This window comes from Scyliorhinus canicula, unplaced genomic scaffold, assembly GCF_902713615.1.
Source record: "Scyliorhinus canicula unplaced genomic scaffold, sScyCan1.1, whole genome shotgun sequence".
Taxonomy (NCBI): Eukaryota; Metazoa; Chordata; class Chondrichthyes; order Carcharhiniformes; family Scyliorhinidae; genus Scyliorhinus; species Scyliorhinus canicula.
In genome coordinates this window covers 152174-167675 of record NW_024055475.1, presented here as the reverse complement: position 1 = coordinate 167675, position 15502 = coordinate 152174, and the positions used below count along the sequence as shown (strand labels likewise).

At 43.8% G+C, this 15502-nt stretch overlaps 1 gene segment (V, D, J or C); it reads left to right on the top strand.

Moving 5' to 3' along the window:
* The first annotated feature begins 9904 nt into the window (after nucleotides 1-9904).
* On the top strand, nucleotides 9905-10543 carry LOC119959866. The segment is given in 2 exon segments: nucleotides 9905-10044; nucleotides 10145-10543. Coding segments are annotated over 2 exon segments (420 nt in total).
* The last annotated feature ends 4959 nt before the right edge of the window (nucleotides 10544-15502 follow it).

Below are 15502 nucleotides of genomic sequence, written 5' to 3'. Positions count from 1 at the left end.
TATATTAATCTAGACCCTGTATCAGGAACTACTGTACTAGACCCTGTTTCAGTTTATGTCTAACTTAGGCTTTGTTGCATTACATAGACACATAGAAGTATAGAAGCATAGACAATAGGTGAAGGAGTAGGCCGTTCGGCCCCTTGAACTTGCTCTTCCATTCATTGTGATCGTGGCTGATCATCCAGACTCTATAGACTCTTCTCGCTTTCCCTCCATATCCTATGATCCCTATAGCCACAAGAACCATATATAATTCCTTCCAGTAAACATACAAAGTTGTGGCCTCAACTGTTTTGTGTGGTAGAGAATTCCACAGATTCACCACTCTAGGTCAATACATTTCTCCACATCTATATCCTTAGACTGTGTCCCTGATTCTGGACTCCCCTCCATTAATCATTGCTGCACACCACCTTGTCTCCGTTATTATGAATATTTACCCTGTAACAGTAACCCCTGCATTAGAACCCTGCACCAGTTATTGTGAATACCGGTCTTTTCAAAGTATCATAGAATCCCGACAGTGCAGAAGGAGGCCAGTCGGCCCATCGAGTCTGCACCCGCCCTCCAAAAAGGCACCCCACTGAGGACCACTCCTCCACCCTATCCCCCTACCCTTTGCACACTCAGGGGAAATCTTTTAGAATGGCCAATCCACCTAACCTGCGCATCTTTGGACTGTGGGAGGAAATTCTCGGTTTCCACTGCACTGCACTGTCTCCACTTGTATTAATCGAGGCCCTGTTTTAGTCATTCCGGGACACCGCTGGCTCTGTTTATTTAATGTCAGTTTATGTACCTGTAAATGATGCGCTTCTCTCTGTTTTAGTTATTAATGTGCGGGACAATACCAATATTAATCGTGATGTGGAGCTGCCTGTTGTTGGACAGGGGTGAGCTCAGGAAGAAGTCTTACAACAATAGGTTAAAGTCCAACAGGTTTGCTTCAAACACTAGCTTTCAGAGCACTGCTCCTTCCTCAGGTGAATGAAGAGGTATGTTCCAGAAAGATATATATCGGCAACTTCAAAGATGCAAACAATGCTTAGAATGCGAGCATTTGCAGGTAATTAAGTCTTTACAGGTCCAGAGTTAGGGGTAACCCCAGGTTAAAAAGGGGTGAATTGTCTTTAGCCAGGACACTTGGTAGGTTTTTGCAAGCCAAGCCAGATGGTGGGGGATGAATGTAATGCGACATGAATCCCAGGCCCCGGTTGAGGCTGTACTCATGTGTGCGGAACTTGGCTATAGGTTTCTGCTCGGTGATTCTGCCTTGTTGCGGGTCACCTCACAATGCTCCACTTCTCCACTTCCACCCTAAACACATTAAGGAAGCCATCCCCGATGGACAAGCCCTCCATATACACAGGATCTGCTCAGACAAGGAGGAGCGTAACAGACATCTACAGACGCTGTAAGATGCCCTCGTCCAAATGGGTATGGCGCTCGACTCATCAATCGACAGTTCCAACACGCCACAGCAAAGAAACGCACCGACCTCCTCAGAAGACAACTATGGGACTCAAACGACAGAGTACCCTTCGTCGTCCAGTACTTTCCCAGAGTGGAGAAACTACGACATCTTCTTCACAGCCTTCAACACGTCATCGATGAAGATGAGCATCTTGCCAAGGTCATCCCCACATCCCCACTACTTGCCCTCAAACAACTGCGCAACCTCAAACAGACCATTGTTTGCAGCAAACTACCCAGCCTTCAGGAGAACAGCGACCATGGCACCACACAACCAGGGCAATCTCTGCAAGATGTGCCAGATGATCGACATCGATACCACCACTACACGAGAGAACACCACCCACCATGTATGGGGTACATACTCGTGTGACTCGGCAAATGTCGTCTACCTCATACCCTGCTGGAAAGGATGTCCTGAAGCGTGGTACATTGGCGAGACCATGCAGACGCTGCAACAACGAATGAATGGACAGTGCACAACAATCACCAGGCAGGAATGTTCCCTACCAGTCGGGGAACACTTTAGCAGTCAAGGGTATTCAGCCTCTGATCCCCGGGTAAGCGTTCTTCAAGGAGACCTTCAGGACACGCGATAACGCAGAATCGCCGAGCTGAAACTTATAGACAAGTTCCGCACACATGGGTACGGCCGCAATCGGGACCTGGGATTCATGTTGCATTATATTCATCCCCCACCGTGTGGCCTGGGCTTGCGAAATCCTACCAACTGTCTGGGCTTGAGATAATTCACACCTCTTTATCCTGGGGCTACCCCTAACGCCGGATCTGTAAAGACTTAATTACCTGCAAATGCTCGCATTCTAAGCATTATCTTGCATCTTTGAATTTGTCTATACATATGTTTCTAGAACCTACCTCTTCATTCACCTGAGGAAGGAGCAGTTCTCCGAAAGCTAGTGTTTGAAACAAACCTGTTGGACTTTAACCTGGTGTTGTAAGATTTCTTACAATATTAATCGTGCAATGGGTTACATCTCATTTATTACCGCACTCCTCCACATCTCTGTTTAAAATAAAATAGGTCCTTTCTCAGTTCTCTCTCAATTAGACTCTCTCAGTGTTTATATCTTTCGATATTATTCCAGTTATTAATACATTAGATCATTCTTCTGTGGCATCTATAAGTTACTTTAGTTGAGTTTTTACTTGTAGTTAGACGATGTGTTTATTAATATTTTACTGCACATTGTGTTTCGTAGTATTACATTTATCCCTGCTTCAGTTATCACTGTTCTTAACCGTGTAACAAGTATTATTACCCTGGGACTTGTCTCTGGAATGATTGAACAGGACCATGTTCCGTTTTATCTTTCCCTCGGCATTGTATCTGTGTATATAATGCTCTCTGCATTTAGACATTTGAATAAGAAGGACCATGTTTCTATACATACCACAATTCACCCTTTCTCAGGTATGACTGCACGAGACTGTTTACTGTTTTAACAAATAGGTGCAGTCACATTCAGAAATGCACTGAGAATCACATCTCTCTACTGCAATAGGGGCTGGTTTAGCTCACTTGGCTAAATCGCTGGCTTTTAAAGCAGGCCAGCAGCCTCCCCAGACAGGCGCCGGAATGTGGCGACTAGGGGCTTTTCACAGTAACTTCATTGGAGCCTACTCGTGACAATAAGCGATTTTTATTTCATTTTTTCATTTCATTTCAATTGGCTCTTTTTTAATCATTGCATTAGACCTTATATCTGTTAATATTACATTATGTGCTGATTAATTAAGTGATGTATGAATGAAACTCTGTTTCATTCGCGGCTGAAGTCTTCCCCCACAGAATAATGCAACAGATGTATTTTCATTGATTACGGCACAATCAACATCCTGGGGGTTGTCATTGGCCGGAAACTGAACTGGACAAGCCAGACGAATGCTGTGGCTGCCAGAGCAGTTCAAAGGATAGAGATCCTGTGGCGAGTAACTCACAGCCCGATTGCCCAAAGCCTGTCCACCATCTTCCAGGCAAAAGTCTGAAGTGTAATGGAATACAAGCTCCACTTGTCTGGAGTGTAGCTTCAACAAATCTCAAGAAGCTTTACACCATCCAGGACAAATCAGTCGCTTGATTGTTGCCATCTGCAGGATTTACTGTTGGAACTAATGAAGGTTTTATATTCAGCACCTACCAGACCCACGGCTACAACCATCAACACGGACCAGAGCAGCAGATACTTTGGAACACCACCAACTGGAGATTCCTCTCCAAGTCACTCAACACTTTGACTTGGAAACATATCGCCGTTCCTTCACCGTGGCTGGGTGAAAATACTGGATTTCTCTCGCTAATACAGTATGGGTGTAACTGCATATCAGGGACTGCAGCGTTTCAAGGTGGCAGCTCACCACCACCTTCTGAATGCCAACTTGGAATGGGCCATAATTGCTGACCAATCAGTGGCGCCATATCGCGCAATTGAATGAAAAAAATAAAGGTTGTCTAAAAGATACACAGATAGATAGATAGATAGATAGATAGATAGATAGATTGATGGATAGATAGATAAATATATGAAAGATAGATAGATAGAGAAAGTAAGATAGATAGATAGAAGAAAGAAAGAAAGAAAGAAAGAAAGAAAGAAAGAAAGAAAGAAAGAAATGTGGAATTTTATTTTGAATATACTAACTGATTTTTGTTCGTTCATGGGATGTGGATGTCGCTGGCTGATCCTGCAGTTCTTAGCCATCCCTGAGGGCATTTAAGAGTCAATCACATTGCTGTGGAGTCATCTGGAGTCATATGTAGGCCAGACTAGTTAAGGGCGACAGGTGTCCTTCCCTGAAGGACGTCAGTGAACCAGATGGGTTTTGATTAGACAGAACAATGGTTTCATGGTCATCATTAAACTTTTAATTCCAGAGTTTTTTTGATTCAAATTTCACCACCTGCCGTGGTGGGAGCCCGGGTCCCCAGAACTTGACTCTGGGTCTCTGGATTACTAATCCAGCGACAATACCACTGCACCACTGCCTTGTGACACTCACTTGTGTTTGGAAGAATACATTTTGTCGTATCAATCAGTATTAGCTGTTATGGAAGTTCGTTGCAAAGGCAAATACATCTTTAAAACTCCTGCCGATCTGTTCTCATCTCTTTGTTTCAGACTACACATCGATTAATTAATATCTCTGTTCTCTCTCAGACTTAATTCACTTACAAAAGCATAATGAATAACTATTTGGTGTTGTGTGATTGGTCTGGTAATGGGTGTGTAATATTTTGCTGAAAGGTTGGAGCGAATCTTGAGATATTCACTTCATCACCAGGCTGAGGAACAGAAACACAGGAGCCATATTGAACTTCACATTGCACAACACTGTCACACACTCCATTGTGTTGGAGATGGCTAATTCAGCCTTGTGTTCATCTGTGGCAATTACCCGCTGTTTCCTTTCATGGTCCGAATTGTCTTTCACCCTTTTTGCTGAATGGATTTCTGTTTGCTTTTGGTGTGGCCACTGATTGTGAGAGACAGAGTCTGAAACTGTGTGTGTATGGAATGAAATGAAAACTGAAAATCGCTTATTGTCACGAGTAGGCTTCAATGAAGTTACTGTGAAAAGCCCCTAGTCGCCACATTCCGGCGCCTGTCTGGGGAGGCTGGTATGGGAATCGAACCGTGCTGCTGGCCTGCTGGAAAAGCCAGCGATTTAGCTCAGTGAGCTAAACCAGCCCCTATATGTCTGTACGTGTGTGTGTGTGTGTGTGCGTATCTGTGTGTGGATAGGTGTGTCTATGTACGCGCCTGTGTGTCTATATGGGCCGATTAGTCTGGAACACATCATTATTCATTGTTTGCAAAATGGCGTTGCCAATAATTGCAATTATGTTTCAGCACAGGACGACATTTTATTGAGATTACCTTCCACATCCTATGCTACACTCAATATGTACTTGTAATGTATTGTCCTGAGTTATCTAGACAGTAATATCAAGCTGTCCATTCAATTGAAAAGGCAAATATATCTTTCAAATTACTTACATATCGGTTCAGCTCGCTTTCTCTGTCTCAGGCTGCACCTAAATCAGTTGAACCCTCTTCTCTCTCTCAGACTTCACTCACTCACACAGGCACACAGCAGCCGAGTCTGGAACCTAGTGTTTAAATGGCACCTTGCGTTTAAATCTTTTTTGCTGAAGGCACTTCTGAAAATAATTAAGCACCAAAACGTCATCAGAGGAAAATTCCGTGCCAAAAAGGCAATGGATCATTCACTTAACTTCTCTCCCTTTCCCCCCTCTCACTCCCCCTCTCCCCCCCCCCCTCTCTCGCTCTGACACCAAGTGACTTCAAACTTTCTACATTAGTATAACCTCTGTTAACAGATTGTTGCTTTAATTTCCCTTCATCTCTCCAGATTATTATTTGTATTATGACCAGTGAAGATCATCTGTTCATCTCCCGATCGGTTACTGTGTTTCTAAACAAATAATATAACTTTTACAAGGGAACGGGAATGGATGTGAATGTAATGCTGAGAGCGGCAGCAATCTGTGTGGGTGTTCTTGATGCTGTCAGAGTGAGTTCACCCTCACAGGCAGGAAGACTGTTCACGGTGATAACATGAAACTGACGCCTGGTGTTTCATTCTCAGGAAACACAACTTCCTGTTTCTCTGCTGCTGGTTCCAAACCGCACATCTCACTTCTGAGCAGAAAATAAATCTAGGGACCACAATCTGGTGGGACCATCTGTCAGTGCGGCCTATATCTGCCCACAGAGTCAGGGCAGAGTCACACAGATCACATTGTGGTGACATTTACAAATGAACCTGTTGTGATCTGTTCAAAGATTCCATTCCAGGACATAACTGGATGGTCAGTGGATCAGTCACTGAGTTTCCCCGGTTCTCTGAAGCCAGGAAATGATATCTTGTTCCATTTCACTATTGTATCATTCTCCCGCTCTGGGTGTAATTTGTTTTTACTGTTTCTCAGTTGTGTCTCTCTTTCTAATTTCTTCGCTCAGTTTCACTTCCTCTCTCTGTATCTTTCTCAATCTTTATGTGTGTCTATTTAATTAAACTGCTAAAACAAAACCATCAAGGTTTAAATCTAGTAATTAAAGAGAGACTATTACAACTGGTAGGAGGGTCTGTAACCAGAGGACACAGATGTACCGTATTGAACAGGAGGATTGTTTTTACACAGCGAGTTGTTATAAACTGGAACACACATCGGGAAAGTATGATGGAATCAGATTTAACAGTAACTTTGGAAAATGATGGATAAATATTTGAAAGTATTAAGATCTGAAGGATGAGAGGGAAGGGAACAGTTAGATGGTTCATCTCTAATCATTGTCCCAGCACCTTTTCTGTATCTCCCTCTGTCATTCATTGAGGCCGAATAAAATACAATGATTGTACAGCTTTGCTCTTGTGCTAATCCTGTCTTTAGGCAGAACCTGGGTGTGTGCAGATAATTGCCACGAATCTTTCAGAGGTTCGTTGCTGTTTACAATCCACTACTTTGGACAAAGTAACAGTGGATAGGGGCTGGTTTAGCTCACTGGGCTAAATCGCTGGCTTACCAAGCAGTCCAGCAGCACGGTTCGATCCCCGGGCAGGCGCCGGAATGCGGCGACTAGGGGCTTTCCACAGTAACTTCATTGAAGCCTACTCGTGACAATAAGTGATTTTCATTTTTCATTTTCGAATAGCACTTGTTTCGAAAAAGAACAATTATCGTTAACATTTGTGGCACTAATTCTTCCTGTGATGAGGCTTTGGCTTTTAGTCTTTGTGTCCGAAACTGATGATTTAAACATATGTGTCCATAAGCTGGGACGGTAGGGTGGCGCAGTGGTTAGCACTGCTGCCTACGCCTCTGAAGACCCGAGTTCGATCCCGGTCCTGGGTCACTGTCCGTGAGAAGTTTGCACCTTCTTCCCGTGACTGTGTGGGTTTCACCCCCACAACCCAAATATGTGAAGGTTAGGTGGATTGGCCGTGCTAAATATAAATAAATGCATACTCTAAATTTACCAAAGAAATATTGGGTTCATAAGCTGCCGGAACCGGCTCTTGCGTGTCTGTGTAAATGGAGAACTGTTGGTAAGAATGAGAAGAAACAGATGCTTTTGTTGTCCCCGACAGATGCACCAGTATAGGTGCCATAATTGTCCTCCCATTGGCTATAAACGATCCTCGGTGGAGTCAATCACACGCGCCTCACTCAATGAAGTTTCCAATCCACTTTTCCCACACACATCCCTGTCACTCAGCATGATAATGAAGCCTGGGCTCGGGCCCAAAGAATCCTTGCTTTCTGATAGTTTCACTTCCTCTTAAAATCAACTGTTCATGTGATCCACTGCCTCCCTTAATCGAAGATTATCACCAGTCTCTGTTATTGATACACTGGAGCCGGTGTCTGTGATTATTATTATACCAGACCCCAGTCTGACCCCGGGCCCGGCAGTCTGTGTTATTGATACACTGGAGCCGGTGTCTGTGATTATTATTATACCAGACCCCAGTCTGACCCCGGGCCGGCAGTCTCTGTTATTGATACACTGGAGCCGGTCTCTGTGATTATTATTATCCCAGACCCCAGTCTGACCCCGGGCCCGGCAGGCTCTGTTATTGATACACTGGAGCCGGTCTCTGTGATTATTATTATACCTGACTCCAGTCTGACCCCAGGCCCGGCAGTCTCTGTTATTGATACACTGGAGCCGGTCCCTGTGATTATTATTAAAACAGACCCCAGTCTGACCCCGGGCCCGGCAGTCCCTGTTACTGATACACTGGAGCCGGTCTCTGTGATTATTATTATACCAGACCCTAGTCTGACCCCGGGCCCGGCAGCCTCTGTTATTGATACACTGGATCCGGTCTCTGTGACTATCATACCGGTGCGGCAGTTGTAAATCACTTCGCAAATCCAAGGAGAAAATATGCTTGTTCTTTTACAAGTGCGGAGTGGGGGGCGGCGGCGGGGGGGGGGGGGGGGGGGTGGAGGAAAGGACGTCAAAACATCATTGATGTGCCAATAACGAAAGGGAAAATGCTGGAAAATCTCAGCAAGTCTGGCAGCATCTGGCTGGAGAGAAAAGAGCTAACGTTTCGAGTCCGATGACTCTTTGTCAAAGCTTAACTGATGTCACTTCCTGCGGAACACATGACAGGAACATCGCCTCCAGAGCTGTGTCTGATTGGCCTGATATTATTTTTGTAAATCACAAGTTTGTGTTTATTGCAGAGGCTGAAAATCTAACCGTACATTTCGCTGATCACTAACAGAACGGTAAAAATCAGAACGGTAAATTTGATCTCTACTTGACCTCTGCGACTGTTTAATCAATAATTGTCCTGAAATCTGTTCCCTGGAAGAATAAAAAATGCTGGATGCAGATGAAGATGTTCTATTGATTTTAGTCTCTGTCATTAATGAAACTGAACTGGCTGCCGGGATGGGTATGGGGAGGGGGAGTTGTTAGGGGTGGTAGTGAAGGGAGTCGAGTTTGATTAAGATTCTACTGTGGCACTCAGGGAAATGGTCTCTGTGTTGTTCGTGGCATGTGCAGAGGACGGGGATATACGCTACTAGTTTGGTATCCGAAACTTGTAATTGAACATACATGCATTTAACATACATTAGACGTTTGCTGCCTTCATTTTATTCTGGCGTCTGAACTGTAGTTATCATCTTGTGTAATTTAAAGTTCCTCCCACCAAAGAGCTCCAGCATCATATTTGTCTGTTGACTGCGGCGGGAGCGGTTACGGGTTCCTTTTTATTACTATTATTAATTCAGGTTAATATACACAGGAATTAATTTTAAATTATGTTTAAATTGCAGTGAAGTAATTTATTTTGACGTGTTGTGTTATATTCAATTGATTATATCATTTTCTCAATTATTTAATATTTAAATAGATTATTATTTATGTCTGATTTTTCTTCCCATTTTGAATTCCTGCATCCACTTCATGCTTTTTTCTCACTATGTTCCTTTGTTTCTCTCTCTGTTTTTGTTGTTATCTGTTCGTTTGTCTCTCTTCGTTTCTCCGACCTTATTGTCTCCATATCACGGCACCGGGTCCCTTCACTGTACCTTGGTGGTTCGTGAATTGGTTGAAACGGGAATTTGAGATGAATTTGATTTTCTACCCTCTGAACTTGAATGCCACGTGAAGGAACGAAAACGAGACAGTGAAAGTGTCTCTGACAGAGAGAGAGAAAGAGAGGCAAGATACCGACAGAGAAGCCGAACAGCAGAGAGAGACAGACACGAAGAGAAAGCTGAGAGACACCAAGGCAGCGAAAATGCTGAAGGAGTTCATTAGCCCAGGAGCAAGAACGATTGGTGCCCGACTCTCACGAGAACTGAGGGACTGGCCAATCCTGACCTTGGGAAACGCCCATCAGAATCACATTGCGTGAAATCTGCAGCTGATTGGAGATTACTCTTTAATATCAGACTAGAACTGCAACTTATTTCAAGCATGATTTTATTTCTTTCCAACTTTAAACCGGGCACCATGTTCTCATATTGCTTTATGGTGATTCTCATCATCCTGCCCAGTGAGTCAATATTTACTATAATATTCAATATCACACATACACATGTTCCATATGTTATGTTCACTCCCAGACGTTTGAAACATTATGTGTCTTGTTACAGGAACAAATGGCGAAGACGCAGTGTTCCAGGATCGATCTGAATTAAAGGTTCTGGAAGGACAGAACGTAACACTGGATTGTAGATACTCGACAGCTGCTCTTCAAACTCTGTTCTGGTACATCCAGTATCCCGGGAAAGCTCCAAAATATTTAATGGCAATATATAGCTCTGGGGATGTAAATATTTCGCCAAATTTACCAGCGAGGTTCTTGGCGGTTTTGCATAAAGAAAACACAACGGTTCCTTTAACTATCACCGGGGCCCTTCTCTCCGACTGTGCCGTGTATTTCTGTGCCATGTTGCCCACACTGCACAGAGATATAGCAGATGCCGTACAATAACCCCACACTGAGAGTTCCAGTTAGTTCCCACCAGAGGGCGTTCTCTCGCCGATAAATATTCAACCTCCACAGTGAAAGCCAACGAGACTTTTCATAATTTCTGAGCAAGACGGGGCACTCAACAAAACCAGGCAAGGGCCACTTAGGGAATTAAAGTAGTCGCTTTCAGCTCACAGTTATAATAAAAATGAGAGTCACAAATAGATTTCTGGTGTCACCTCGTTTTTTCCTTTTGATGTTATTTCTGTGTCTGTCTGATTTATTGTGGACATTTTCCTCCGTCTTCCCGTTAGTATGCCGATCCTTTTGATCACGACCGCGCACAAACTCCATATGAACAGCGTGTTTTAGTTGTCCGGATTGTTTTAATGAAAAGATTAAAATTTTCAAATTAGGAACATCGAGTGTTAAAACACACCCCATGCATCAATCTCCCTCGATGTTCATGGCCTTTTGGAGTGTCTTTTTATATCTATCATATTTTCCACCATCTTTCATAACCCAGGGTTTCTGTCTTAAAGTGTCTAAAGAAAGTTTTTCTTCTCACCCATCTCCTCCAACAGAACCAGCCCCCGAAAAGGACACGGCACTGCAGCCGAGCCCGAGCCCGATATGTTTCTGTTCACTCGCAGTCACTTCACTATTCATCCGTTTCACAACCGCACAGCGAGCAAATGGCAGTGAGGCGATAGAATCCTAAGACCTTACAGCAGATTATTGATGGTAGGATCAGGATCGGTGTCTTCAAATACTCAACACTCCTTTGACAGAGCGGATAGCGAGCAGAATGTGACGTAGCATCAGGATATTGTGGGAATATTTCTGACAGGTAATTGTGGACTAAACACCTTCCGCATTTTCTCCAATTTCCAAAATAGGGTATGAATCAGAATATTAAACACCCGCCGGTCTGATAATTCCTTGTTTGAATATGCTTTTAGATCCAGGTCATGGAGGCTCTGTTTGTCAGTAGCTGTCCTTAGATCTAAAGACAGTTGTAGAAGGGAAAACTGAAAAAGGTATATGCAACATCAGCTTCATTATTTATTCTGGCACAAGAGCACCAGATACACAGCGCGCGAAGTTGCACTGCAGGAATTCTGGGTGGGTAAATGAAAGTTTTGCCAAACCATATTTCTCGGTAGAATTCGAGACCTCAACTCAATTCACCAGTTGAAGCTTCAAGGGGCGGCACCTGACTGTGCCGTCTATTACTGCTTTCTGTCTGTGGGAATTGTGATGGAAAGCAGTCTTACCCCTGTACGTTTACCTTGGACAGTAGCTCATTTCTCCTGTCTGTTTGGGGGTTCTACAGAATCTCGGGCAGATTAACCCGTAATATGAGCAGCGCTGTCAGCCTCTCAAACCAAATACTGCCAACAAACCAATGAAAACGTCAGGATACCGGTTCCAGAAGCGGCTGAAAAAATAAACAAAATAGAATCTTTAAAATGACAGGTAGATGCAGCTCGAAATAAACGTATCGGTTAATTAGTCTTTCCTACGCCTTTTCTTTGTTTATTCTTTTTAAAAACAGGGTTTAATGTTAGGATCAGCTCCATGGAACAGGGTAACTCTGACGTCACAAAGAATCGACAGACTGACGTCACAGATAGTACAGAGTGACGTCACAGAGACTGCAGTCTGACTTTCCTCAGACGGAAGCACTGACGCATGCGCACTCTCCTACTTGTGGTGGAACAGCAATGCTGAAGCTCCCTCATACCTTCACCCTGTTATCCACATTCCCAGGGACACATTTCTGGACGCTACAGTGTATCTGGTGCAGGACTCAGTTTTATGCTCAACAGCGTTGCCTTCTCAGGCAACGCCACTCAGTTTGGGTTCTGCTGACAGCTATTTTACAAATTGGGTTTGATCTGTGATATGAATCTGAGCTTCACTTTCGTGATCCGATTCAGTGAGAGGGGATTAGAGTGCCTTGCCGGTTTTTCTACGGACTGAATGCATCTAGGCTCACAGAGACACGCGGCAGAGTCAGGGACAGAAGCTTAACTAAGATGTAAAGGGACTGTTTCATTGTCCTGGTCGAAATCAGCAAAGAAAAAACCGCTCTTGTTATTCTGGAGAACTAGCCCGCTACCCCTTTCCATACCTCCTCATTAAGGATCCCGGAGCTTCTGTAGAATAGTGAATGTACCAAAGAGGGAGGGATAGCTATCCGATGTATAGTAATTGCAGTTTTGTGTTACGGTCTGTCCTTCCTGAATCATCTCTGGGACATTGAATCCATCCACTAATTCTAAAACAAAGACCAACCTTTGTCAGACATCACAGTAAATGCAAACAATGGAACATAGAAACGACTCAACAATCCACTCACCGGGCAACACGACCATGATTAGCGGGAAAGGACATAGGAGAAATATGGCAGGTGGTTTAGATTTCAGCTAACAAATCAGAATATTTTAAATATTCTGAATGTTATAGACTGACATTGAAGAGTGAACATAGAATTGGGCATGTTTCGCTTATTGTGAATCTAAGGGACAGCTGCCGAGGAAGAGGATTGGCTGCTCTCTCAGAAATGGGACTAACAGTGAACCAATCAGTGATGCTGGTGCCCTATTACTGCATGAACACTCAAAGCTCTTTCTGTGCTAATCCGCTTGAGGTTGGCCTTCCATCGATGCACTTACACACACACCAGACGCACATGCAAACACTTTCGTACAGACACCCAAGCAGAGGCTCACATTTACAGTTAACCAAATGTAATCGTTACCCAGTGAGGCTAAACCTATTTCAGTATCTTTCTCTTTCTTGACCTTCTGCTCAGAGTTTTGCTTCAAATCTTTCTCTCTCTCTCTCACACACTATCCCCCATATGCTCTCCTTCCATGTGCTTGTGATAATCCTGATTATTTTGCTGACAGTCTGGTCTCAATAAAACTCGAGAGGAATCTGTAGGTATAGTATTATTTATTTTTAATCAACTTGCAAGGCTGACCCGCTCTATAGAGATTCAGAACACATACAGTCTCCTGAAGCTCCCAGAACCGACTGAGGACCAAGACAAAGAAATCTCTGCACATATTCAAAAGGCATCACGTTTCACATACAAGATTCCCATAGGTCATCCTATACACCTCCTGACCTGGCCATATATCCTGAATGGTTCACTTCAGATTCCTCAACCATGGGCCTCTTGTTACCCAGCATCCTTTTCACCATCCTCTGCACGAGGCTCCCCTCCACCTTTCTGGCCATGCTTTGCTGAATTCCTTTGTTATTTGTCTGTGAACTCACTACCATCAGACCGGCTCTATCATCTACATTATTCGAACTAATAATCCTACTTTATATCACATTCGTTTGTTCAATTCCTATCCGATGCCACGAATGGGTCATGTGCAGCAATTTCCCCAACAGCACAATCGTTTCAGAATGGAAATGAGAACAGCAAACGGAGGCTGCGCCCCGGGACACCGCAGATTCTAAAGTAGTCAGATTGTGCGGCTGGTATCATCTGCAGGCGGGATTGCCGGAGCGGAAATAGCGACGGTTGAATCTCTGGAGACTTGTGAGCATCCTGCACCTGTTCACTGCTCATGTGAGTGAGAACAATTAGTGGGGGACTGGCATGAATCGCCCAGAAGTATCAAAAATTAGGGAACGGAATGAACATTCGGCACATGCCTATTTGAAAATGCTGTCCCAATCGTCTTTCGCACCCCACATTTTCCATATTGCTTTCCATTCTCAGATTATGACATGATGTGGAGATGCCGGCGTTGGACTGGGGTGAGCACAGTAAGAAGTCTTACAACACCAGGTTAAAGTCCAACAGGTTTGTTTCAAACACGAGCTTTCGGAGCACGGCTCACCTGAAGAAGGAGCCGTGCTCCGAAAGCTCGTGTTTGAAACAAACCTGTTGGACTTTAACCTGGTGTTGTAAGACTTCTTACAGATTATGACAGTCACCTTTTGGCAGTTCTTATTGAATCTTCTTTCATAATTTTCGCGTTGTGTTCTAGATGTTAACAAATCGGAATATTATGAATAAATACATCATTCTCTATCATATTTTTCTATCAAATCGGGATGATTTGTCATTGGATCTGCTGCTAATGGGAACAATTACAGCAAAACGATTTGAGTCTTCCTTCTTCCTCTATTCTTACAAGCAAATGAACCCAGAATTCTCTGGTCTTTGCATAAACGGCCCTCGCCCCTGTTAATATTTAAATATATAACATCTTTCTCCAACGTCCTAATACTACTCCTCATTTGTCGTGCACAGGATTTGGAAAGAAACGGGCAGCAAAGATTTCATCGATTTAATGTCCGTTTCTGACACAAACATCAACAGTAGTAAAAACTGTTTCCTAGCAGATCTAGTTTAGATTTCAGGGAGACATTCATGTCTTCTTGTGTATTTCAATGCACCCTCAATCCATTCAGTGGCTGCATTCAAATAGGAATGAAACTATTCCGGCACCAGAAGGCGCCAACTTCAAACATGGGGATGATGAAGTTCCGTGACGGCACCGTCAAAACCAATAGACGTCGTGGTCTGAGTGATGTCAGAATGGGCCTGGTCCCCTGCAGTGTGTGGGTGGATCAATGAGCTGAACAGAGCGCGGGTTCCCTCTCTCCTCTCAATCTCTGCCTCATCCCAGTCCCATTCACTCAGAGAGGTTCAGTCAGACATGTTTCTGTTCATACTGGCGGCCCTGTTGGACGGTAAATAATGGAAAATGGTCGTCAAGCCAGATTAGCAGTTTCTGAATGCAATTACATTGAATATAATTAACGATCAGAAATATCCACATAGTTGAGTTTCCACAAACTCACAGATATACAAACAAATTTAGGTGAATTCTTTTAACCTATCGATGTTTCATTTATTTCCCTTCGCAGGCGGACTAAGCGCAGATCCAGTAACTCAATCACCGGTGACAAAAACCGTGTCAGAAGGGGTTTCGGTGCGGCTGGATTGTGAATATGCAGACTCGAATATGCAGTACATGCAATGGTATCATAAGAAAGCGGC